The sequence below is a fragment of the Schistocerca cancellata genome, chromosome 10 (genome assembly GCF_023864275.1).
Source record: "Schistocerca cancellata isolate TAMUIC-IGC-003103 chromosome 10, iqSchCanc2.1, whole genome shotgun sequence".
Lineage (NCBI taxonomy): Eukaryota > Metazoa > Arthropoda > Insecta > Orthoptera > Acrididae > Schistocerca > Schistocerca cancellata.
In genome coordinates this window covers 141,414,759-141,441,106 of record NC_064635.1, presented here as the reverse complement: position 1 = coordinate 141,441,106, position 26,348 = coordinate 141,414,759, and the positions used below count along the sequence as shown (strand labels likewise).

General features: G+C 45.9%; 1 protein-coding gene across 1 annotated transcript in view; it reads left to right on the top strand.

Moving 5' to 3' along the window:
• LOC126106201 (cytochrome P450 4C1-like) overlaps positions 1-24,388 on the top strand; it is an 82,654-nt gene extending 58,266 nt beyond the window's left edge. The window contains exon 4 of the mRNA XM_049912435.1: positions 24,158-24,388. Within this exon, the coding sequence (XP_049768392.1) occupies positions 24,158-24,388 (231 nt within the window). The remainder of the gene's footprint in view (positions 1-24,157) is intronic.
• The last annotated feature ends 1,960 nt before the right edge of the window (positions 24,389-26,348 follow it).

Below are 26,348 nucleotides of genomic sequence, written 5' to 3'. Positions count from 1 at the left end.
CATACCTGGACATGTTGGAACAATGGCTGTTCCCTCAAGTTATGGAAGATTCTCAGGCCTTCATTTTCAAACAGGATGGAGCTCCGCCCCATTGGCACCATGATGTACGAGGCTTTTCGAATGACTCCCTTCCTCAGCGCTGGATCGGCCTCAGGTGACTCGAGGATGGCTCTGCACTTCTGGCCACCGAGATCTCCCGATCTCACACCCTGCGTCTCTATCTTATGAGGTTGTGTGAAGGAAGCTGTTTACGTCCCGCCTCTACCAACCACTCTGAACGATCTGAGGAACCGGATCACTGTTGCCGAGCTCTCAGTAACAGCTGTAAGTAGGCTGTTTAGATTTTTATATTGGTAATGCCACATAGCGCTCTGTATGAAAATCACTGGCTGTGCTGTGTGCAGTCTGTGACTAGTTTGCATTGTTGTCTGCCATTGTAGAGGGGCAGCTAGATGTTAACAGCGCGTAGCGTTGCGCAGTTGGAGGTGAGCCGCCAGCAGTGGTGGATGTGGGGAGAGAGATGGCGGAGTTTTGATAATCTGTAAGACTGGATGTCAATTATGAATATTAAGGTAAATACATTGTTTGTTCTCTATTAATATCTTTCATTTGCTAACTATCCCTATCAGTAGTTAGTGCCTTCCATAGTTTGAATCTTTTATGTAGCTGGCAGTAGTGGCGCTGGCTGTATTGCAGTAGTTCGAGTAATGAAGATTTTTGTGAGGTAAGTGATTTCTGAAAGGTATAGTTTAATGTTACTCAGGGCCATTCTTTTGCAGGGATTTTTGATAGTCAGATTGCGTTGCGCTAAAATTATTGTGTGTCAGGTTAAGCACAGTCGTGTATAATTTGTTCATAGGGGACGTTTCATATGTCGACCCTTAGCCTAGGATACCTCACTGGAAACTTCTGATTTTTTCTTGTAGTTTGTGTATTTAGTGTAGCTTTTGTTTATTGCTAGCGCGTAATTGTAGAGAGAATCTCCTTTGTAGTTGCAGTCTTTCACTGTTGTACTGTAAAACAGTTGTGGCATGCATGTAGATTTGCACCAAGTATTTCGCAGCTGCGCTTGTAATTAACTACATATTATTTTCAGTGCTATGTTAATGTGTTCTCTTATTTTTGCTATTCAAATTGTGCTTTTCTGTGTTATCGTGTGAAATATTGTGACAATAATGGCGTGTGAAAAACGTAACACTCGGCTCCAAAGTAAAATGAGAAATGACAGTGAAGACGAAAGCAGTGTGTTGGCCCCACCATGTAATGAATTAACTAATATTCAAAGTAGTAATTTGGTAACTGTGCATAGGGAAATGGAGCGGGCGTCAAACAATGGCGTAGACAGTCAAACAGGTAGTGAACAGGGAAGCATTATCGATCGATCGGTCGGCAACAGCTCGCCTTAGGAATCCGAAATGATAGGACACAATTTTGCAAATACTGTAAATTCAGGTTTTGCGTCCTCACCGTTTTCTCAAATAAGTCAAGACACATTTTCAGCTTGTCAAAATGTGAATGTTGCCGGTGCAAATGCACTGCCGAAAAGAGTAGAGGAACAAATTCCAGACACTAATGCATTGTTATTACAACTAATGCAACAAATGGAACAAAATCAGAGACAAACACAGCAAAAGCTGCAAAAGTTAGACACAATGGAACAAAATCAGAGACAAACACAGCAAAATCTGCAAAAGTTAGACACAATGGAACAAAATCAGAGACAAACACAGCAAAAGCTGCAAAAGTTAGACACAATGGAACAAAATCTTCGGAAGTTAGACACCACACTTGAACAAACACGTGAAGATTTAACTACTGAGTTACATAACATTGAATCGAAATGTCAAAAAGTCTGTAATGACGAAAAAACACAAATTTGTGAGCATTTTCAGCCTATTTTTTCGGGGCATGAAAATGCATTACAGAATCACGAAGCAGCCATAAAAGAACTGCAAACTATTGTTCATGAAAATCATGAGACCTTGCAAGCTAAAATGGACTCAGTTGCATCTACCGATTCGGTTACGCAACTTGCAAAAACTCAGGAAAACTTAAAGGACACAGTAGAAAGACACATGGGGGAAATTAGTTCATTATCAGAGAAAGTAGCCGAACTTTCGGATCAGGTCACTAACTTATCTACAAAGGTAGATGATGATCTGAATGACGCAAGACCCGTAGCCTTCACTGACACAGAAGAGTATGAACAAATTAGAAAATTCAAACAAAATCAAAATCAAATCAATACACAGTACAAAAGAGAAATCCGGGAAGTACAAGATCAGCTGACACAGGTAATACAAGAATTACATATTTCAGAGGATACTCGCGCTCCAACACGGGAAGAGGAACTTAGAAATACGGAAAAGCCACAAAATAATAGCACAGGGCATTTCGGTAATTATGAAAGAAATTGGCAAGGTACACCGAATTTTGAGATAGAACCGCCGAAACGACGTGACAATGACCGACATGCTACTCGCCGACACGATGATTTTGACTATAAGCTGTTCATTACTACACGTAAATTCAAAACATTTAAGAATTCTGGCAACGACATTCATCCACAAGCATGGCTCCATCAATTCTCTCATTGTTTCGCTCCCAACTGGTCATTGGAGCACAGGTTAGAATTTATGTGTGGCTACTTAGAGAATGAACCAGCTATAAGAATGCGATCGGTCATTCACGATTGCCACAGTGAAGGAGAATTTTACCATGCCTTCCTCTCAGCATATTGGTCTCAAGCCACACAAGACCGCGTAAAACATAGCATCATGATGATGAAACACTTTGAACAATCTGAGTTTTCCAGTCTTGTCAAATATTTTGAAGACATGTTGCACAAGAATCAGTACCTGTCAAACCCATACAGCCCCTCAGAACTCATCCGCATTTGCTTAATCAAACTGCCTGAACATTTACGACATATTATTTTAGCAGGACGTTGCAAAGACGACATTGAAGCTTTTCAGGGACTGTTACAAGAATTAGAAATTGACACAGACAGTCGCGGGATGCGAAAACAGGAAAACAATCACTACAGGTCACATCCGTCACAATTCCGTGACGACAGAAACGATAACTGGACGCGACAAGGCTATTCTCACCACACAAATCGTGACCAAAATAGACACCACCCGTATGACAACCGTTGGCAGAGTAGTCATAATTACAGGGAAAGATCACCTCTCCGCAGTAATGACTATGACAGAGACACTCAAAGAAACAGACAATTTGGCAACCAGAACAATTATTATCACGGGAGACAGAATAACTTCAGACGCAACAGTCCAGCGCGCAGTTACGACTCAGGGAGAAATTCTCCACCATGTGACAGACAAGAAAGAAACTATGTAAACTACCGACAAAACGACAGACGTGAATTTCATCAGAACTGGCGGGTTTCTAACAGAGCTGGGCCCTCTGGGCAACGTGAATTTGTAGAAGTTAGGTCTCCAAATCCCAATAACGACGCGCGCCAACAAAGAGACAATAGGCAATGACTCGCACCGCAGGCAGCTGCGTGCGCCGGCTGGCTCCGAGAAAAATGACATTGACGCTAACCTTGAGCAAAATTCCCGTATTCTTTACAGACGAATACCGCATGATAATTGCATTCAAGTTGAAACTCTGTGTACTGAGAAGAGCAAAAGGTTTACACCACATTTCACATGTAAAACCATTTATTGACAGATAATCTGCTTTTTAACTTAGTCTTTGCAATTTTCACTTCACGGTACTTGTACAATTTGTCACACTGAGAAACTGTTAACATGCAACTATGTTTTAAAGCTAACTAACCATCCAGTCAAGAACATATGTAACTTAGACAAGTAATTGCGAATGCATTGTTATTGCGAACAGACGACACAGTGTTGTTATTTATACATTCCTCCTTGTTAGTTGCACGATTACGTAATGAATATACGGCTTACATACTTAGAACATATACCAGCACTGCTAATGAAATTTTCATGCAACATTTTGGTTTGCTTGAGAGTGGATTCTGGATTTGAGGTGCTTTCTGTGAAGTGCCAGATGACACAGTGGTTAGTTTATGTGACAGCTACACGATTTTATCACGACGCTGCTAATGCGTGACAATTTACAATGTTGCTTTTGTGGTGTATCTGTTTTATATCTGCACAGTTTTTTCTGAATTCTTCTGGAAAGCAAAACATGTTTTATTAGTAACTTTTGTGGTATAGCTACAAGGAGACAGCCTTTTTCTGTAGCACAACAATACGTTACAGCACAGTACTTTCTTCATCACGGCAATAAGCGTAATAAGTATGATATCTATACGCAAAGCATTTCACTTTTGTGTATCATGAGGTAAGTACATTGACTTCTGCAGAACTTAGCTTTCGGAGGACGATAACTACGACACTTCCACAGAGATTATCTTACAACAAGACGCACATTTAGCGCTACAGGACACGTATTTGAGTGATTAATTTTGTACTTAAAACATTTACTTTTTAAAGATATTTGAAGTACAATGATACAAAGGTTTTGCGTGATACATTTCATTCCATTGCTGTAATCTGTAACACCTGAGGGTATAATTACAATAAACCTCAGGGGGGTACACGCCTACTTTGTGTACCATGTGTTTGGCAAGCACAAGGAGCCCTAGCTAATATGGTATTTGCTTATACAACTTTACACATCGGTACCATATTCCTCCAACACATAAATTACACAGCTATCTGATCATTTAACAGAGAAACAAACTTTTTTATTACGTCAGTGACACATGTTTACGCAATTACAGAGTTGGATAACTTCACACCTACGAAATTGTATTTTGTCTGTACTGTGTGAACTGTTCATATTTTTTTGGTACCATTGTGATACTATGAGAGCTTTGAATGATGTATTTGGTAAGGGAGCATGATTTTAAAGTACGTTTGAGGCAGATGACACTTTTGACATGAGCAGAGAATTTTGTTAGGTTTTGAAATTATTGCAGAAAGCTACGACGATTTTGAGATTTGACTGAGGTGTTATGCTGTTATTATTACGATGACGATGTGTATTATGCTGCTGAGGTATGTTTATGATTAATAGGCTGATGCTATATGAGTTATTTGATTATGCTATGTATCTGTCATGATGAAAAATGGAAAAAGTGTCGATGAATAAGGTAAGGTGTAATGAATAGAAGTTAGGGACTCTTGACTTTTGAAAAAGGATGTTGGAAACCGAGAATCGTACTTTAAGAGTTATGAAATGTGTGTGTAAATGCGTGAATGTATCACAATGCCGGCGAAAATTTTTTTTTGGACACTGTTATATTCATAGGATTTTGTTTCTACACACTTGCAAAGCAAATTCTCGACCCATGAAATTTTGTATATGAGACTGTCTCTGTAGCGGAAACTGCTTTCGTAAATATTTCCGTAAGAAAGTGACCACCTGCACGTGCGTCGTCGGCACACAGCTGTGTCAGACACCTGGAGAACAAGCCATTAGAGTGAGGGCCTTTCCAGAGGCACAGGTAGAAAAAAAAAAAGGAAAAAAGGCAGGCCTTTATCCTCGCCATTGACATTCCTTTAGAGAAAATATTGCAAATGCGACACCCTCATTACTTCCATTAACCTTGCTATTGATATTCCTTTGTAGAGGGCATCGCTAATGCGACACGCTCGTTACTTGAAAACATATGATTACTCGTACTTTGTGCTAATTACTGAAATGCTTATGAATTGATGGGAAATATTCGTACATCTGCACACCTGATTATGACAAGTGTCTTTCCATAGTTTGAATCTTTTATTTAGCTGGCAGTAGTGGCGCTGGCTGTATTGCAGTAGTTCGAGTAATGAAGATTTTTGTGAGGTAAGTGATTTCTGAAAGGTATAGTTTAATGTTACTCAGGGCCATTCTTTTGCAGGGATTTTTGATAGTCAGATTGCGTTGCGCTAAAATTATTGTGTGTCAGGTTAAGCACAGTCGTGTATAATTTGTTCAAAGGGGACGTTTCACAGCAGACATGCTTTCGCCCATGTTGGCCGAGTTTGGCTGCCGCGTCGATGTTTGCCGTGCAGCCAAAGGTAGCCATATTGAACATTTATAATTATAAATAATTATTAAAAACTAATTAATTACAAATTATTAAATTTATTAAATTTATATCAAGCATTATGAAAAAAATATTTGAAACTTCCTCTTTCCATTGGTATAAAGCTCGTTCATTTTGGACTTGTACTTGCACAAATGCGACGTTTTGAAAATGGAGCCATCATTTAGAATAATCCTGTATTTCCCTTCTTTTCCTTCGTCCTGAATATTAGTCTCTGCCTTCTTCCCCCTTACGATTCCATTCACCCATGTTTTCCAGTTATTTCCATTTTTACAAATTTGAATTTGTTTTGCGATCTTCTCTTTGTTCATGCAATACTCATTTTTATCTTCTACCTTCTTATTCCTACTTAGCCATGTTTTTTTTATTTATTTTTTTAAAATCAAAGACGCCTTAGGTTGGTGCATAAGTCCGCAGCGTTTTCGTTTTGTATGTTGGTATTCAGCTTGCTACGCGTTTATTTATCGATTGGTCTTTTTTTTTATTTGTAGTTCACTGTTGCTACTTGAGTTTACATATTGTCATTTGGAGTTAGTGAGCGGAACATCGGATGCTAGCAAATAGAGTGCCAAGCGAAGACATCGGAACATTTCCGACATATTCTCCTGTTCGAGTTTAATAGGCGAGTGACAGCAACGGAGGCAGCCAGAAACATTAATTTTAGCGCCTTGTGCCGGTATAATGTCATTGGACAGGGCACGACAAGGTAATGGTTTTCTCGTTTTCAGCAGGATGGTTTTGACGTTAGTGGCTCTGCACACTCAGGAACACCTTCGCAGTTTGATGAAGATCATTTAAACGCATTGATCCACAATCGTCCACGTCATTGTACTCGAGGACTGGCAAATGTGGTGAACCGTGGTCATTCCACCACCGTGCCACATTTTTATGCAGTGGGGAAGATTTGAAAATCGGGCGTATAGGTAGCTCTAAGACAGAGTCACAAAAAATCTGCGGGCGGCCGTATGTGCGTCTCTTCTTCTTCGTCATGAACAACACAGACCGTTCCGTTCCTGTGACGAGATATGGTGTCTTTATGGTAATATACGAATAAGAAACGAATGTTTGACCCCAAACAAAGCAGCAACTCGCCCTGCAATGACTTGTGCACATCCGCCAAAGATAATGTTATGCATCTGGTGGAACAGCGACGGTGTGGTGTACAACGAATTGCTTAGCCGCAGTGTAACCATCACTGCTGACATCTGTTGTCACCAACTGAGACGTCTTACAGAAGCAGTTCAAGAACGACGACCAGGAAGAATGCTCTAAGTGGTACTACTCCGCGGTGACACCCGCCAATTTTCTTCTAGGCTGACAAAAAAACATTATACAGGGGTTGGGTTGGAAAGTGATTCCGCACGCACCTTATTCATCTGATTCTGCGCCTCAGATTTTCACCTTTCCCGCTCCCTGTCGAACAGCCTTTAAGGACCTACCTTTTCGGATGAAAATGGCTCCCAACATGGCTCGCCGAGTTCTTCGCCTGCAAGCGACGTGATTTCTACAGTCATGGATTTTAAAAGTTACCCCAGTGGTGGCAGACCGTTGTAGTGAAGGAGAATATATTATTGATGACTAAAGTCTCTGTTATGTTTATTTGTTGATAAACTTATCCAAAAACTCTACGAACTTATTGACTAACCTAATATTTATGTGGTCACACTATCAGCTGCTTCCAAAAAGTTTCGTTAAATTGTGCTAGTACACAGTCGGGTGTCAATATACCGAACACGTACGCACCATCAGCAACCGTGTAAAGGGTTGGAGTTGCATTTCTGTGTGACTGCCGCAACAGCCACCAGGCTGCGCTGGTGTTGTCCGTGTTTAGTGCCGTCGCCGGGCCTGGCTGGGTATGATGGGTGCTCAGTGATCGCTGCGCACTCGTGTGAGATGGCGTTATCAGCACCTGAATGCGTATGAAAAATGCTCCACTCTGTATCTCCGTTTGACCGTCTAGTCAAACGGTGCGGTGTACAGATTTGTGGAGCATTCGATTGTGATAGTGTCCGTACTAATAAGTTCTTTGTTAATTCGACTTGATTCTGCAGTCACTGAAATGACGGCATAGAACTTACCCTCTCGACTGGCCGTGTTTCACTTCGTTCCGCCATCCCCTCCTGGGTCTTGTGAACACCAGCCTCTTGGAGTCTCAAGTCGCCTTTGACTTGACTTGACTCACCTCAAAATGGCCGCTGTCTTCGGTGGAGGGCGATAAATCATTTCAACCTCGTTCTTGGTGAAGATTCGACTTTTTCTTTAAAGCCATACTTTCCACATGTGGCAGGAAACCCTTCGATGCGCACCTCTCTGTATCAGCTTCCTAAACTGTATATATACACTCCTGGAAATTGAAATAAGAACACCGTGAATTCATTGTCCCAGGAAGGGGAAACTTTATTGACACATTCCTGGGGTCAGATACATCACATGATCACACTGACAGAACCACAGGCACATAGACACAGGCAACAGAGCATGCACAATGTCGGCAATAGTACAGTGTATATCCACCTTTCGCTGCAATGCAGCCTGCTATTCTCCCATGGAGACGATCGTAGAGATGCTGGATGTAGTCCTGTGGAACGGCTTGCCATGCCATTTCCACCTGGCGCCTCAGTCGGACCAGCGTTCGTGCTGGACGTGCAGACCGCGTGAGACGACGCTTCATCCAGTCCCAAACATGCTCAATGGGGGACAGATCCGGAGATCTTGCTGGCCAGGGTAGTTGACTTACACCTTCTAGAGCACGTTGGGTGGCACGGGATACATGCGGACGTGCTTTGTCCTGTTGGAACAGCAAGTTCCCTTGCCGGTCTAGGAATGGTAGAACGATGGGTTCGATGACGGTTTGGATGTACCGTGCACTATTCAGTGTCCCCTCGACGATCACCAGTGGTGCACGGCCAGTGTAGGAGATCGCTCCCCACACCATGATGCCGGGTGTTGGCCCTGTGTGCCTCGGTCGTATGCAGTCCTGATTGTGGCGCTCACCTGCACGGCGCCAAACACGCATACGACCATCATTGGCACCAAGGCAGAAGCGACTCTCATCGCTGAAGACGACACGTCTCCATTCGTCCCTCCATTCACGCCTGTCGCGACACCACTGGAGGCGGGCTGCACGATGTTGGGGCGTGAGCGGAAGACGGCCTAACGGTGTGCGGGACCGTAGCCCAGCTTCATGGAGACGGTTGCGAATGGTCCTCGCCGATACCCCAGGAGCAACAGTGTCACTAATTTGCTGGGATGTGGCGGTGCGGTCCCCTACGGTACTGCGTAGGATCCTACGGTCTTGGCGTGCATCCGTGCGTCGCTGCGGTCCGGTCCCAGGTCGACGGGCACGTGCACCTTCCGCCGACCACTGGCGACAACATCGATGTACTGTGGAGACCTCACGCCCCACGTGTTGAGCAATTCGGCGGTACGTCCACCCGGCCTCCCGCATGCCCACTATACGCCCTCGCTAAAAGTCCGTCAACTGCACATACGGTTCACGTCCACGCTGTCGCGGCATGCTACCAGTGTTAAAGACTGCGATGGAGCTCCGTATGCCACGGCAAACTGGCTGACACTGACGGCGGCGGTGCACAAATGCTGCGCAGCTAGCGCCATTCGACGGCCAACACCGCGGTTCCTGGTGTGTCCGCTGTGCCGTGCGTGTGATCATTGCTTGTACAGCCCTCTCGCAGTGTCCGGAGCAAGTATGGTGGGTCTGACAAACCGGTGTCAATGTGTTCTTTTTTCCATTTCCAGGAGTGTATATTGTTATCATTGTTAGCAAGAGTACAAGAATAAATTGCGAAAAAGTAAACACTTAATTTCTTTGAGGGGGTAGCTGCACTTTGGAGTATAAACGAATTGTTTTACAGAAAATTAATCTTCATTGTGGTAGCATACTATACAATATACAAGGTTTCCTTTAATTTATGTCTATGGTCACAATATTTTCTGTTTAATAGATGACCGGTTTCGGCCTTTATGACATCATCAGATCTGCAGCAAAAATGGGAAAACTATAAATACACTCGCAAACTGTTGTCAATACATAGAGCATATTGAAAAGTAGTACTGACAAAATTTACATTTGTGCGCTTTAAATGTGAAGAGGCATACCTGTCTCATATAAACAAAGTCCTAATGCACTGCAGCCATCGTGGCATAGTCAACTGTTAAATGCGGAATCAGCACCAGCATCGTCAAATACATATAAATCACATTACATGCACCAGTCATGTTGTCAGTGAAAGTACTGTTTAAAACAAGCTGACGTACAGTAGCCACAAGATGTTTGTGTAGTATGTTGACCAGATGTCGCTCATGTATTCAATAATTAATTGAAACAGCGAAAATAAAAGGGGGATACAATAGTTGAAGTCAGTAATAAGCTTATAAAGTATAAAAAGTGTTACAGTAGTAAAAAGCCATAATAAGAACACGACAAAAGTAATATTGTTAAAAAGATGAAGAGTTAAAATACAGTGGTTGACATGTGCTCTAGTGCCAATATTCTAGGCAATAACATAAATATTAAATACCGTTGATATTGCACCGGGTAATATAAACAACATAAAACGAATCGCTAAAGGAGCCACAAATGAAAGGAAATATAGTGCTGCACATAATCAGCGCCCTCTGTTAGCGCTAACTGTAGAATTCCGCACAGGCGGGAAGTAGTTGGAGGAACGTGACCGGCAGAGGGACCCACGTATCCTGCGGTACTCCGTTGCAAGCAAAGAATGATAAAGTTCCATAACAGTGGATGATCTACATTATATGATTAATGCAGTCTATGAAATGAATAAAGAAGGAACAAGAACCTACCAGAGTCATGCGTAAACGTATGAAAACGAAGTAAATGTGTGATATACTCAATACTAGGAGAACTTGCGAACACACTATATATAACAGAGGCGTGGAGTGATTAGGGTAAAACATTGTCAAATAAAGCAAAGTAGGCATTGGGCACAAAATCGTTCTGCCAGTTAAGCAGATTATCTGGCTCTCTATTTTTTGCTTTATAAATTTCAAGCTCCTCCAGCAAAATAAGAGCGCGGCCCTTTTTCACTCTGTGAAGAATACGCATACAGTTCTCAATGCTCTCTAGCGTTCCTCCATCCCCTCCTGGGTGCGTGAGAGGCCACACCCGCGAGGCGTCTTGCGAACACCAGCCTCATGGAGTCTCAAGCCGCCTTTGACGTATCTCAAAATGGCTGCTGTCTTCGGTTCTTGGTGAGGATTCGACTTTTTCTTAAACGCCATACTTTCCACATGTGGCAGGAAACCCTTCGATGTGAATCTCTCTTTATCACCTTCCTCAACCCTTAACGCTTTCAACCCCAACAATATAAAAAAATATATATATTGTTGTTATAGTTGGCAACGAGTACAAGAATAAATTGCGAAAAAGTAAACACTTAATTGCTTTGAGGGGGTAGCTGCTCTTTGGAATCTAAACGAATACTTTTACAGAAAATTAATTTTCATTGTGGTAACACCCAATACTATACAATCTACGAGGGTTGCCAAGAAAGTAATGCACCGCATTTTCTTTTTTCTCAGCCGAAAACAGTGCTACGAATGCGAAACGTTACGTATGTATTATCTGAAGTCTACTGAATGAGCGGCTGGTCCCGGCGGAGGTTCGAGTTCTCCCTCGGGCATGGGTGTGTGTGTTTGTCCTTAAAATAATTTAGTTTAAGTAGTGCGTAAGCTTAGAGACTGATGACCTTAGCAGTGAAGTCCCATAAGATTTCACACACACATTTTTTTTCGTGAATGAGCGCACCAAGTTTCCGTCACTTCCGACAGATGGCGTAGCTGCAGGACAGTTTCAAGATGGTGTCTGTAGGTGATGTACGTTACAAGGGATGTCCCGTCATTGAATTTCTCACTACAGAGAAACGAACTGTGGGGAATAGTCACAAACTCTTATGCAAAGTCTATGGAGCAGCTGTTAGTCGTTGGACACAGATGGTGTGGTCATCAGGAGGCGGTTCGGTGGAGCACCACGATCTGCACAGGTTGGGGAGGCCATCCACGGCTGTCGCACGTAACGCATCGCACCGAGCTCATGTTGTCATTCTCCATTAAAGGAAGCCATTCGTGGAAGACATTCTCAGGACGATGACGAGGTGATTCGTACAGTGAAGCACTGGCTCCGCCACCAAGACAAGGATTTGTATCGACAGGGCGTACACGCCCTTACTTCGCGCTGGAGGAAGGCCACAGAAGGGGGTGGAGATGACGTGGAAAAATAGGCTGTGTGGATAAAACATTCTTTAGTTTTAATTAGGTTCAGTAAACAATTGTTGAAGAAAAAAAAGTGCGGTACATTATTTTCTGGGCAACCCTCGTACGAGGGTGGTTTGGTAAGTCTGGTAAAAAAGCAAGAAAAAATATTTCTTTCGTAGACAACTCACATTACTTCTGCACATCTTCTCGCTTGAAGGATATGCACTTGGCACTTTGATCCTCCAGCTCTTTCTTCCAAGTGTGAGAATATATTTTCTCAAACTCAGTGAAATACTCGTTGACTACAAGTATCACTTACTGATTTGATGAAAATTTCTTCGCAGCAGGACAATGTTTCAAGTTAGGAAACAGGAACAAGCCACTGGTGGCTACGTCTGATGAACAGGGTGGGTGAGGAAACAATTCAAAGCCCCATTCATCCAGTTTCGCCATTGTTATCGCTGCTGCGTGGGATGGTGCTTTATCCTGGTGAGAGAGCACTTTTTTCCCTGCCAGCCTTGGTCTTTTTTCAGCCGACTCAAGTTTGAAACGATTCAGCAATGAAGCACAATAGTGTCCAGTTCTGGTTCCGCCTTTTTATGAGTATTATTCCTTGGGAATTCCAAAATTTTACCTCACCAGCTGACAAAACTCTGTGCCTCCATCGGTGCACTTTCAGCATCTTTTGCCACTTGTCTTGACAACAATTTTGAGTCTGATGTGTAATGACAGATGTGGGTTGCATCAACATTCGCAGATCGGCGTAAAAAGTCTTGCGGATTGCGATTAAACGTTGCCAGACGTTGTGACGAAATATTGTGCCACCTGTGCTTTCGGTCGACTGTAAGCAATCGTAGCACCCACCTCGCACACACCTTCTACGTAGGCAATTCTCCGTGTAGGATATTATGCGCTCACTCAGTAGATATGCTTAACGAATTTTTATGCGTCGCTCGTGCACTACCACACCATGGATTTTGTCAGTGATTTCCTTTGTAGTGACCGCAATTGAAAGGCTGGAGTGCTTGTCCGATCACGCTTAAGATCATTATTCCAGAAGTAAATGTCTTCAGTGATGGCGCTGCGTGAACTTCATCCAGTTCTGTACTGATTTGTGCGGCAGTCTAACTCTTCAAATGAAAGTGTTTGATAACAGCATGAAACTCGATTTTCTCCATTTTCAACCGCAGGAGACACACCGGCTGATACAGACGGCTGTCATCAATGAACCGTTTGCTGTGCATTATTCCGATCCTTGGATTAATCAAGTTAATCGCCTAAAACAAATTATAGTCTGAAATAACAAGCAAAAATGGACCTAAAAATGTAATAAATTTTGTATCGCAACTGTATACTGCCCCAGTTGTTTCATTTCGATAATTATCGTGAAAGCAGTAGTACAAATCAGATTTACGTTACAATAATCTTAATTGTAAATGATCTACTCAATATCGCCATTATAAGTACAAGCATATCAGATATCAGCTACAATCAGGAAGCTCAATTTCCACGCCGACTGTTGCTTTCAACGCTATATGTGACTTCTACACTCCTGGAAATGGAAAAAAGAACACATTGACACCGGTGTGTCAGACCCACCATACTTGCTCCGGACACTGTACAAGTAATGATCACACGCACGGCACAGCGGACACACCAGGAACCGCGGTGTTGGCCGTCGAATGGCGCTAGCTGCGCAGCATTTGTGCACCGCCGCCGTCAGTGTCAGCCAGTTTGCCGTGGCATACGGAGCTCCATCGCAGTCTTTAACCCTGGTAGCATGCCGCGACAGCGTGGACGTGAACCGTATGTGCAGTTGACGGACTTTGAGCGAGGGCGTATAGTGGGCATGCGGGAGGCCGGGTGGACGTACTGCTGAATTGCTGAACACGTGGGGGCGTGAGGTCTCCACAGTACATCGATGTTGTCGCCAGTGGTCGGCGGAAGGTGCACGTGCCCGTCGACCTGGGACCGGACCGCAGCGACGCACGGATGCACGCCAAGACCGTAGGATCCTACGCAGTGCCGTAGGGGACCGCACCGCCACTTCCCAGCAAATTAGGGACACTGTTGCTCCTGGGGTATCGGCGAGGACCATTCGCAACCGTCTCCATGAAGCTGGGCTACGGTCCCGCACACCGTTAGGCCGTCTTCCGCTCACGCCCCAACATCGTGCAGCCCGCCTCCAGTGGTGTCGCGACAGGCGTGAATGGAGGGACGAATGGAGACGTGTCGTCTTCAGCGATGAGAGTCGCTTCTGCCTTGGTGCCAATGATGGTCGTATGCGTGTTTGGCGTCGTGCAGGTGAGCGCCACAATCAGGACTGCATACGACCGAGGCACACAGGGCCAACACCCGGCATCATGGTGTGGGGAGCAATCTCCTACACTGGCCGTACACCACTGGTGATCGTCGAGGGGACACTGAATAGTGCACGGTACATCCAAACCGTCATCGAACCCATCGTTCTACCATTCCTAGACCGGCAAGGGAACTTGCTGTTCCAACAGGACAATGCACGTCCGCATGTATCCCGTGCCACCCAACGTGCTCTAGAAGGTGTAAGTCAACTACCGTGGCCAGCAAGATCTCCGGATCTGTCCCCCATTGAGCATGTTTGGGACTGGATGATGCGTCGTCTCACGCGGTCTGCACGTCCAGCACGAACGCTGGTCCAACTGAGGCGCCAGGTGGAAATGGCATGGCAAGCCGTTCCACAGGACTACATCCAGCATCTCTACGATCGTCTCCATGGGAGAATAGCAGCCTGCATTGCTGCGAAAGGTGGATATACACTGTACTAGTGCCGACATTTTGCATGCTCTGTTGCCTGTGTCTATGTGCCTGTGGTTCTGTCAGTGTGATCATGTGATGTATCTGACCCCAGGAATGTGTCAATTAAGTTTCCCCTTCCTGGGACAATGAATTCACGGTGTTCTTATTTCAATTTCCAGGAGTGTATAATGCACTGTATTCGTATAAGTTCTGTAGTGCATCACTAGAGTTCTCTGTTTTGAAGTAGCAAAAAGGAAGAAGGCTGTGGTAGGACGCAGGAACGTGTGGGTCCAAAAGGGTTAAGGTGCGCGGGTTTAAAACGACGGAGCGATTGTTGTACCCGAAATACCGGGGGCAGAAATAGGGTTTCCGTGGTTGCACGCCCGAACTTAAATGATTACTCTGTAAGAAATGTGTTCGGTCTTCTCGTAGCTGTTCCTTCTGATGCGCCACTTCCCTTTGGTTCTCTCCATCGTTGTCGGTGTTTCTTTTCTGCTACCATCGCCCTGGGTGGCGGTCATTGGTTCCCACACAGCTCTTGTAGAGTGCACGCAGACTGTGCCCATTGTCGTTTCAAGAGATGCAGGCACTGTAGGCTATGCAGCACAAGAAATAACAGTCTCGTCCTCGTCTGATATCTGCCGCCCGCATCTCGTGGTCGTGCGGTAGCGTTCTCGCTTCCCACGCCCGGGTTCCCGGGTTCGATTCCCGGCGGGGTCAGGGATTTTCTCTGCCTCGTGATGGCTGGGTTGTGTGTGCTATCCTTAGGTTAGTTAGGTTTAAGTAGTTCTAAGTTCTAGGGGACTGATGACCATAGATGTCAAGTCCTATAGTGCTCAGAGCCATTTGATATCTGCCCGAGATACAACAAACCAGTAAGTGCTCAAGGGACACGCGTTCTCCTTGGCCCCGAAGATTCGTAGGATTCGGTAGGTTCCGAGGATAAACAGTTGGCGAACAGTCATATTGCGATTCCTTTGTTGGAGCTGTTATGGCGAAGTAAGATCATCGGACAAAATGTTAGTCAGTACCTAAAAACATCAGGTTCGTTGCAGGGTAGCATGTTGGGACTCCTGCTCTTCATGTAGTATATTAATTACCTTGCAGACAGTAACAGTTGTAACCTCAGATATATTGCAGCTGATACAGTCATTTAAATTGAAGTACTGTTTAAAAAAAAACTTCACAAATATTCGATTAGAACTTGAAAAGATTTAAAAGTGTTCCAAAGAATGGCACCTTGCTTTAAATGTTCAGTAATGCGACATTGCGTACTTCATGAAATAAAAATAACTAATGTTGAGACGCGGGACATACCCTCAGCGATACTTCGACTCAAAAAGACAAGGCAATAATTGCCAATCAAACACAAACTCTGGTTTGTAATTTCCAACAGATTTTATTTAACAATTGCATGATTACAGAAAATTGCTGTTACCCCAGAACAGTATATATAATTGTCCCAGAATCTCAAACATTACTAAACAGACAACATGTCTACGGGCGGCAAAGCCAACCCCAAGCAAGAGATAATTTTGAAGCCATCTTTTCATAAATGCTAAGAATAATACAAACAATAAATGGTTTACTGACAAAAACTCCCACGGAAGCAGGATATCTTTTAAGATATAACTATAGAAGCGACTCACAATTTCTGTTTCTAAATAAGATATTAAAAACTCAGTACAATAAAAGGCATCTTTCACGTATTACAAAATTTCAGTAATAAGTAATAACGCATTAGAGGTGAGCGGAAACTACAACTCGTATCGGTCCTGAATGAAACCTGAAAGGAACGCTGAAGAAGGAAAGACGGACGCCCCGGTGCCATCAGGCACAAATAATAAAATGCTCAACTTAAATTCGCCGAAGAACTGGAGTCCACTGATAAACACAGCGGCCGCGCTATCGGCTACAATTCAAACTGGCCGCCGCTGAGGCGTCGTCTCCCAGTCAAACGGCCAGCTACATCTGATGACGCGCACCGCTGACTGTACCACTGAAAGAACAACATGAAACCACACAGCAACTGGACAGCATCCAGAGCAACACAATCCTTAAAAAATTAGAAGAATTTCAAAACAGGAATACAATTACTCTTTGCAGCCAAATTAAATCTCTTGCAATCATTGTCTGCAACAACAGTTAACACTCCCTTTGCACAGGAACCACGATACATAAAAATTCACCATGAGAACACTTCAGACGCTGTAGAAACCAGAACACAATAATAATTACATGCAAGAAGAAAAACATTTTCATAAACCCCTTAATTTTACAAAAGAATGGCACTGTATGTGGATTACACTTAACAGGAAGAGGCAGAAAGAAGTGCCAGAAAATGGAACCTGTGGTTATTTCGGAGTGCACAGACACGCACTTAGATGCACACTGGCCGGCCGGTGTGGCCATGCGGTTCTAGGCGCTTCAGTCAGGAACCGCATGACCGCTACGGTCGCAGGTTCGAATCCTGCCTCGGGCATGGATGTGTGTGATATCCTTAGGTTAGTTTGGTTTAAGTAGTTCTGACTTCTAGGGGACTGATGACCACAGATGTTAAGTCCCATAGTGTTCAGAGCCATTTGAACCATTTGAGATGCACCCTCCTTGCCAGCATCTCAGGTGCGTCCAAAACAGGCAAACGTCATTCAGATAGGCAACGACTGTTTAATAAGTTGCGCAGAAAGGGCGTCCAAACACTGGGATAGCCGTTAGCTGCAAACAGCACGAAATTCAACAGGTCTTTTAGAAGCTGAACTATTCCCACCCTCTGATTCTGTAGCATATCCGGTTGCAGGCTGATACGTTTCAAAGACACTTTCTCGCGTTCACATCGTCTAGCAGCACAGACGAGGCCGTCGCCCCCTGGCTAGAAGCAGCACACACTCGCCGACCGCACGCACGTCTCCGCCCGCGACCCCACAGCCCACGTGACAGGAAGGGGCAGAGCACGCGCGAGGAGCGACTGTCAGCTAGACGGCCAGCCGACCGACCAAGACCAGCCCTCTCCCCGCAGCGCCGGTGCGCTTAAACTGCCGAAAAGCGACCAAAGAGGAAAACCGCTGCCACGCCACACAGACATCTCAAACGAATACCGAGAAGTGACTGGCACCACGTATCAAATGTATCGATGAGACACAATTGGACTCAGCCAACTCATACAAATGCCAAGGTGCAACAATTTGTATGTATATCAAATGGAGTGATCACATAGGCTGACGCATATGTGAACAATGTGGCAGACTTCATACGTTAGAACACTAGGGAAATGCAATTAGTCTACAAACAGCTTTGTTACAAAACACTCGCGCCACCCTTCCTCGAATATTGCTCATGTGTATGGGGCCCGTATCACACCAGACTACCAGAGGATTTTCAACATATAAACGGTCCAATCACGTTCATGTGAGCACCTGTCAAAAGCATTAAAAGCCAGGATTTTGTAGCACAGCGTTGTGTGCATGGTTCCGCGTAGTCAGCGCGTACACAACTTTCCCACTAGAGCGCGCCCCCCTAAGCACAACAGCGCAGGCGCAGCGCTCGTCCGTCTCTGCACTACGAGATGGCGCTGCCATAGAGACGGACCAAATTCTGCTTCCGCCGATCCGCGTATTAATATGTAACGCAGCCAATGAGATTGCTGCTAATGTAGAACCTTTTCTCCTCGCAGATCACACTCGCGCATTGATACCTGAACGCGCGAGGTATTATAACGAGTATACAGACCTCTGATTAGTCAGTCAGCATTAGTCTCTACGAGTCTGCATCAGTCTACATTTTTCTGTACCAGTCTATAGTCAAGTTTCCTTTACATAGCCATGAATATAAATATATAGACACTTTGTCAAGTATCAGAGATATGTGTGAATAAAATTAACATACCAAGACCAAAGGAACTTCAGATTGTCAATCGTAAACACCATCCAGAATCAAGTTACGTAATGTCTATGCTTTTTATTATTTTAATAAATGTGTGTGAAAATTAATCAAGTTGTGTTTAAAGTTGGTCACCGTCAATCTGCTACTCTAAGTGTGCAAGTGGCATTTCTATCGTCTGACCTAACGGCAGAAGATAAACACGCCACGATAAGACCACGAGACATATTTCTGACACTCGCCTATTTCGTTAGAGCGACAAGTCAAATAATCTGATGGTGTGTGTACCGAAGGTCTTACAGTACGCACACCACACACAGTGGTACAGCAAGGCAGTGAAAGAGGTCCAGGTAGATACCGACATGGCCGTGGAGCCATTCACGAGGTGCCACAGATTCTTGACTGGGTTTAAATACAGGGAATTTTGTTGCCAGGGGAAACTCACTCGTGTTGCCTCAAGCGAGCACGTTACACTGCGAGCTGTGTGGCACGTTGCATTGTCCTGCTGGTAGATGCCAACGTGCTGAGGGGAAACAAGCTGCATGTAGGGGTGCACAGCGTCTGCAAGGAGAGATTCATATATTTGTTGATCCTTTGTGCCTTCCAGACTGCCGTGATCACCCAGGGTATAGCAGGAAAAAAAATCCCCAGGCCATAACACTCCTTCCTTGTCCACTTTCAGACGTCACATGTCTTACGCGCCAACGGCCATCTGTTAGATGGAGCAGAAAACGGTCATTCGTGTGAAAAGGTGCCTGTCGCAACTCAGTAGACGCCCAGTTGCAGTATTGTCATGCAAATTCCAGCCTTCATTGACAGGAAACGGCAGCCAGCACTAGTGCGTGAACCAGGCACCTGCTGAGGAGGCCGATACGCAGCAGCATCCGGTGAACGGTCGATGAGGAGACACCGTTGGTAGCCCCCTGGGCAGTCAGTTGCTTGATGGTTGAAGGTCCATTCGGCTGCACGTATCTCTGCAGCCGTCCCTCACCCCTGTCATCTATGACCTCGTCCCCAGTTTTGGATAGCTCCATTTCCCCCTCCGTGGTATGCATTAACCAAGGCGTCACGTGAACAGTTTTCCACAGCTCGTGGTCCAGTGCTGACTCTGGATCACAAGGTCTCGGGTTCGATTCTTGGTCTGGTTGCAGATTTTCTCTGCCTGGGGACTAGGTGTTTGTGTTGTGCTGAACATTTCGTCGTCGTCGTCGTCGTCGTCGTCGTCGTCGTCGTCGTCGTCGTTCGTGACAGGGGCTAAACTGGATTCTGTAAAAATTGGACTGAGTACAAATTGAGACTTTGTACAGGCTCTGATGACCGTGCAGTTGAGCACCCCACAAACCAAACATCACCACGTGAACAGTTTACAAACTTAATCATTTCAGAAATGCTCTGAGCACTATGGGACTGAAGTGCTGAGGTCATCAGTCCCCTATAACTTAGAAGTACTTAAACCTAACTAACCTAAGGACAACACACACTTCCATGCCCGAGGCAGGATTCGAACCTGCGACCGTAGCGGTCGCACGGTTCCAGAGTGTAGCGCTTAGAACCGCTAGACCACAACGGCTGGCGCTTAAGGTACAATTGCGACGCTGAGATGGGGGGGTTGGCACAAGAGAGAAATTCGTGACGGATCTTATCGAACCAACCAGAAGGCTGATGACCCAAAAACAAGGCTTGTGGCTGTCCACTTTGACGTTAAACAAGATAATGGTGGACCACACTCTGGCCCTGCTGTCAGGACCTGAGTACAGAAGATGTTCTACTTTCTCCCAACCTGTGAGAACGCCTGGTCAAGCATCGCCTTGAGGCTGTCAAGTCACCATTTGCTAGCCAATAGGATGATTTCCGAAATAAAATTCAAGCAATATAGACTTGACGCAAATATATGTGTCATCCGACTGACGTCTGGTCGATCAATAAAGTCGTATGCGCGACTGATTGGCAGGCTCAGCCACCAGATTTTTCCTATCCTCCACGTGCCCTCGCACCCCTTCTTCGTGTGGTGTCGTGTTTGTGTTGGATGAGAGACCTGGGAAGGTGAAATCCAGTGCCAGCAAACACGTAGTGTACTCCTCCCATACAGCAGTAAGAGGGCCCCTGACAAGGAAACCATACGAACTTCCCCTCATCGATTTGATTCGTAGGGAAAGGTTGTGTGGGAGACGATTTGGATTTAAACAAATGTAAACAGGAAAACGCAAAACTGAATCGTTTTCGAGAAAATGCAGTTTGAAAATTATGGAGGTGCTCATTTTCACTGTATGGTCGCTAGCATTCTACGATCCTGAAGCCGAATTGGTATAGAAGCACACTTATTGCCGTTGTGTAGAAGTACTGCTTTAAGGCTTCTAACCCCTTCCCTTTCCCTTCCGTCCTCCCCGTTCCACCTTCTATTTACATAGAACGCCAACTTACAACAGCTGTGAAATGCAACTACAGAGCTAACGTTTATCGCGCTCGGCTGCGAACTCTTGTAAGGGGGGGGGGGGGCGCTAGCGACCATGCAAGTTACAAGTTATGCAGCGCGTTTCGCAATTCGTGTTACGGACTTCTGGAGGGGGCTCAGTAGATCACGTTTTACACATGAACCCAGATCCATAACGGTTCGTCTCCATGTTACAAGGAGAAAAGATCTACTCAGTCGGGTGCTAGATGTTTCTTACGCAGTTCGCCTGTCATGATAGATTACCCACATTCACGAATGGGACGAAGATGCGATGTCACGTGTCCTATTTCCACCTGCCTTGTGTTCACGCTTCGTGGTGATGTGTAGGTTGACATCCCGGTGACTACATAGTACTGCAGTGACAGGATGCCAGAATACACGTTCGAAGAGTGCACGGATACGGTGTTAATTTACAGAGAAGCTCGCAGTAGCGGAAGAGTGGCTCCACGTCTGAGACCCGCGTACTTTTCGAATCGTGACACTCCATCACACGCCATGTTTGCCACAGAAGAACAATTGCTGTGCGAAAGTTCACAAGCGACAGAGCAAACTGGGGTGTTTCAAGATGGCGGCGCACTGTCGTAATGGAAGAGGAGGTGCTTCGTAAATTTGAAGAGGACCCATCGACGAGTACTCGAGCCTTGCACGTGACTTTGATGTCTCTCACTCGTCTGTCTGGAGTGTTCTGCACGGACACCAACACCACCCGTATACCCTCACAAAGCACACGCTATGCTCCCGGCGGATTTCGTGCCATTTGCCAATTTCTGTACTTTGTTTTTATGCCACAGCGTGGATTTACCTCAGTTTCCAAGGCGGATTTTGTTCACCGACGAAGCGCACTTCAACAGCGAAGCTGTTTTGAATGCTCAGAACAACCACATTCGGGAAGAAGAAAACCCCCCAAGGCACCTCTACTCAAAGATTTCAACATACCTTCGGTACCAATGTTTGGGCAGCTACTCGTATTCGCTAAGGTCGTGTGACTGGCCCTTATATCCTTGTTCCCCCTCTAATGGTGTCAGATTCCCGATATTCCCACAACAACTGATCGGGGAGTTTATGGAAGATGCGCCACAGGACATTCGGCACGAATTGTGGTCACAGTCCGATGGCGTGCCAATTCATTTTCTAGTTCGCGTCCGAAATCAAGTGAAAGCAGTTTACGAGGACAGGTGGATCAGTCGAGATGGATCACATGCTCGACAACCGCGGTCCCCAGATTTAACCCCTTCGGAGTTGTTCTCGTGGGGCCACATGAAGAAAAAATGGTTCAAATGGCTCTGAGCACTATGGGACTTAACATCTGAGGTCATCAGTCCCCCTAGAACTTAGAACTACTTAAACCTAACTAACCTAAGGACATCGCACACATGCATGCCCGAGGCAGGATTCGAACCTGCGGCCGTAGCAGTCGCGCGGCTCCAGACTGAAGCGCCTAGAACCGCTCGGCCACAACGGCCGGCTGCCACATGAAGAGTCTTGTCTACGAGACCCCTGTCCAGTCGAAGGAAGATCTGGTTCCACAGATCGTGGCTGCGGAAGGAGTGATCAACCTTACACCACGTATGTTGGACACAGGTTATGCAAACTCACTGCGCATATACACTGTGCGCACCGAACTTGGTGGTCGTTATATCACCACAGTAAATAAGGGCTGTACATATTGTTTTCCTTGCGGCATAGAAACGAACCATTTCTAGACATTGATTCCTACGTGTAACTTGATCTACTAAGGCCATCTACAACGTCTGGAAGTGAGCGACATAAATTGTGAAACTCCCTGTATAAGGACGCCTAAAATTTTCGAATCAGAATCTCATGAAAGCGATTGAGAGTTGCGTCTCCATATTTGCACATGTTGACGTCCTATTTGTGCCCCACACATCCTGTGAGTATAAATCAAACCGGTAAGGGGAAGTTCGTACAGTCCCCTCGTGAGCTTTATGTCCCCATCCGATGGACGGTTCACATCACCAGTGTCAGATGTTCTGAGTTCATAAGACTCTGTGGAGAGGTTTGGAATTTAATGCAGAGATTGGTGATCACGGGCTTTACGCCACCACATTATCCCCTTTGCTGACAGAACAGAGGGAAGGCAGGTGACAACAAGTGGCGGCCCTACGCGGCTACTTCGACTCGATAACAAGCCCAGTTACGGCCACTGTTGTGAAAACCTGGCAGATTAAAACTGTGTGCTGGACCGAGACTCGAACTCGGAACCTTTGCCTTTCGCGGTAAAGTGCTCTACCGACTGAGCTACCCAAACACGACTCACGACCCGTCCTGACAGCTTTACTTCCGCCAGTGTCTCGTCTCCTACCCTCCTGAGGATGCGTCCTTAGTCGTGCTTGGGTAGCTCAGTTGGTAGAGTACTTGCCCGCGAAAGGCAAAGGTCCCGAGTTCGACTCTCCGTCCGGCACACAGTTTTAATCTGCCAGGCAGTTTCATATCAGCGCACACTCCGCTGCAGAGTGAAAAATGTCATTCAGGGCCACTGTTGTTGCCAGAGTCGGCACTTCTGTGTGCTATATGTCACGCTGCTGTGTCCACAACTCACTTGCAACTTTAATCGTGTATTCAATGCACTATACTACAAACGTAAAATAAGCAAACCTTTCTGAACTGCTATCATTCCTTGTATAATAATTTTAACAAGTTTCCTCTCCTCGTTCACTGCTGGCTTTGGAATGGTGTTGCAGTCTGTGTTTCCAGTGCCGCTTTTGCAGCTGATGACTATGACAGTGACCGCCACCGACACGACGGCCGTGTTGATGAGTTACGCGCTGGCGCTGCTCGCGCTCCACCCAGAGTGGCAGGACGCGGCCCAGCGGGAGCTGAAGGACGTCTTCGGCGAGGGCGGCGACTGCCTGCGTGCTGCCAGCCTCGCAGAGCTGGCCAGCCTCAGGGTCCTGGAGAGCATCATCAAGGTGAGCCGCTACTCACTAATCGATCCGTGAGGTCACAAGTCGTGCATCTAGAGGAGCCCACCAAGTTTCATGTGTGGACCACTGTTCTGGGCCTTCAGACGATTCTTTGTTGATGGTCGTAGCAGCTCTGGAGATCACCATGAAGGTGGAGAGGTACCCACTAATTTCCATGTGTCAGAACTGCATACAATTATCACGCTATGGGAGTATGCGCATAATGTTCTACATGTGTACTTCTACACTCCTGGAAATGGAAAAAAGAACACATTGACACCGGTGTTTTTTTTTTTTTTTTTTTTTTTTTGTGGTTTTAGGGCGCAAAACTTCTATGGTCATTAGCGCCCAGCCCGTGACTTAAGACAGTAAAAAACCGAAATTTAAAACCAGCAGCAATGGGAACAAAGTCAGAAAATTGGAGAAACTAAAAATAGAAGACTGCTTAAAAATCCACTACAGAAAGGGGGTGATTGTCCCCAAAAAAAGCTTCAAATGACTGACGTCATTTCACTGTCACTAATAAACTGTATAACGCGGTCGGCAGAGCGCGTGTCATCTGCTAAAATCGACGATAGATCAGGCGATAGCTGTAGACGGGAGCGTAACGGATTAAAATAGGGGCATTCAATTAAAAGGTGTCTTACCGTCCACAGCTGAGAGCAGTGGGGACAGAGTGGGGGAGGATCGCCGCTTAAAAGATGTCGATGGCTAAAACGACAATGCCCTATCCGGAGTCTAGCTAAAATTACCTCCTCCCGACGACGCGTTCGGGAGGAAGAGGTCCAAGCGCAAGGAAGGGCTTTCACTTCCCGCAATTTATTACAGGGAAGTGCCGACCAATGGGCATGCCATAAATGAGCAACATGGCGACATAAATCGTTCCGAAGATCGGTGAAGGGAAGCGACTGAATAGCTGGCCGAGGAAGAGAGACTGCGGCCTTGGCCGCTATATCGGCCGCCTCATTCCCACAGATACCAGCGTGTCCCGGGAGCCAGAGGAACGCCACCGAGACGCCCCTCAGGTGAAGCAAGCGCAGACAGTCCTGAATCCGGTGGACCAGAGGGTGCACAGGGTAAAGAGCTTGGAGACTGAGGAGAGAGCTGAGAGAATCTGAGCAGATAACGTACTGTATCCGCTGATGGCGGCGGATGTAGTGGACAGCCTGGAGAACAGCGTAAAGCTCCGCAGTATAAACCGAACACTGGTCGGGAAGCCGAAAGCGATTTGGGGTGTCGCCAACAATATAGGCACTCCCTACACCTAACGATGTTTTCGAGCCGTCGGTGTAAATAAATGTGGCGTCCGTCATTTCTGCACATAGAGCAGCAAATGCCCGACGATAAACAAGTGTAGGGGTACCATCTTTGGGAAATTGACAAAGGTCACGGAGCAGGCAGATCCGGGGACGGAGCCAAGGCGGTGCTGTACCCCAAGTTGTCAGGAAGGTTTTAGGAAAGCGGAAGGAAAGAGAATGGAGCAGTTGACGGAAGCGGACTCCCGGGGGTAGTAGGGAGGAGGGGCGGCCTGCATACCCTACATCAAAGGAGGCGTCGAAAAAAAGGTCGTGGGCTGGATTAGCAGGCATGGAAGACAGACGGCTAGCATAACGACTCAGGAGGACTGCTCGCCGATTGGACAGCGGAGGTTCAGCAGTCTCAGCATAAAGGCTTTCCACAGGGCTAGTGTAAAAAGCTCCAGACACTAAACGTAATCCACGGTGGTGGATAGAGTCGAGACGCCGAAGAATAGACGGCCGAGCAGAGGAGTAGACTATGCTTCCATAATCCAATTTCGAGCGCACTAAGGCGCGATAGAGGCGGAGAAGGACCACTCGGTCCGCTCCCCAGGAGGTACCATTCAGGACACGGAGGGTGTTAAGTGATCGCAGACAGCGAGCCGAAAGATAGGAAACGTGGGAGGACCAGCATAGTTTTCTGTCAAACATAAGACCCAAGAATTTAGCGACGTCTGAAAACGGAAGGTTGACAGGAC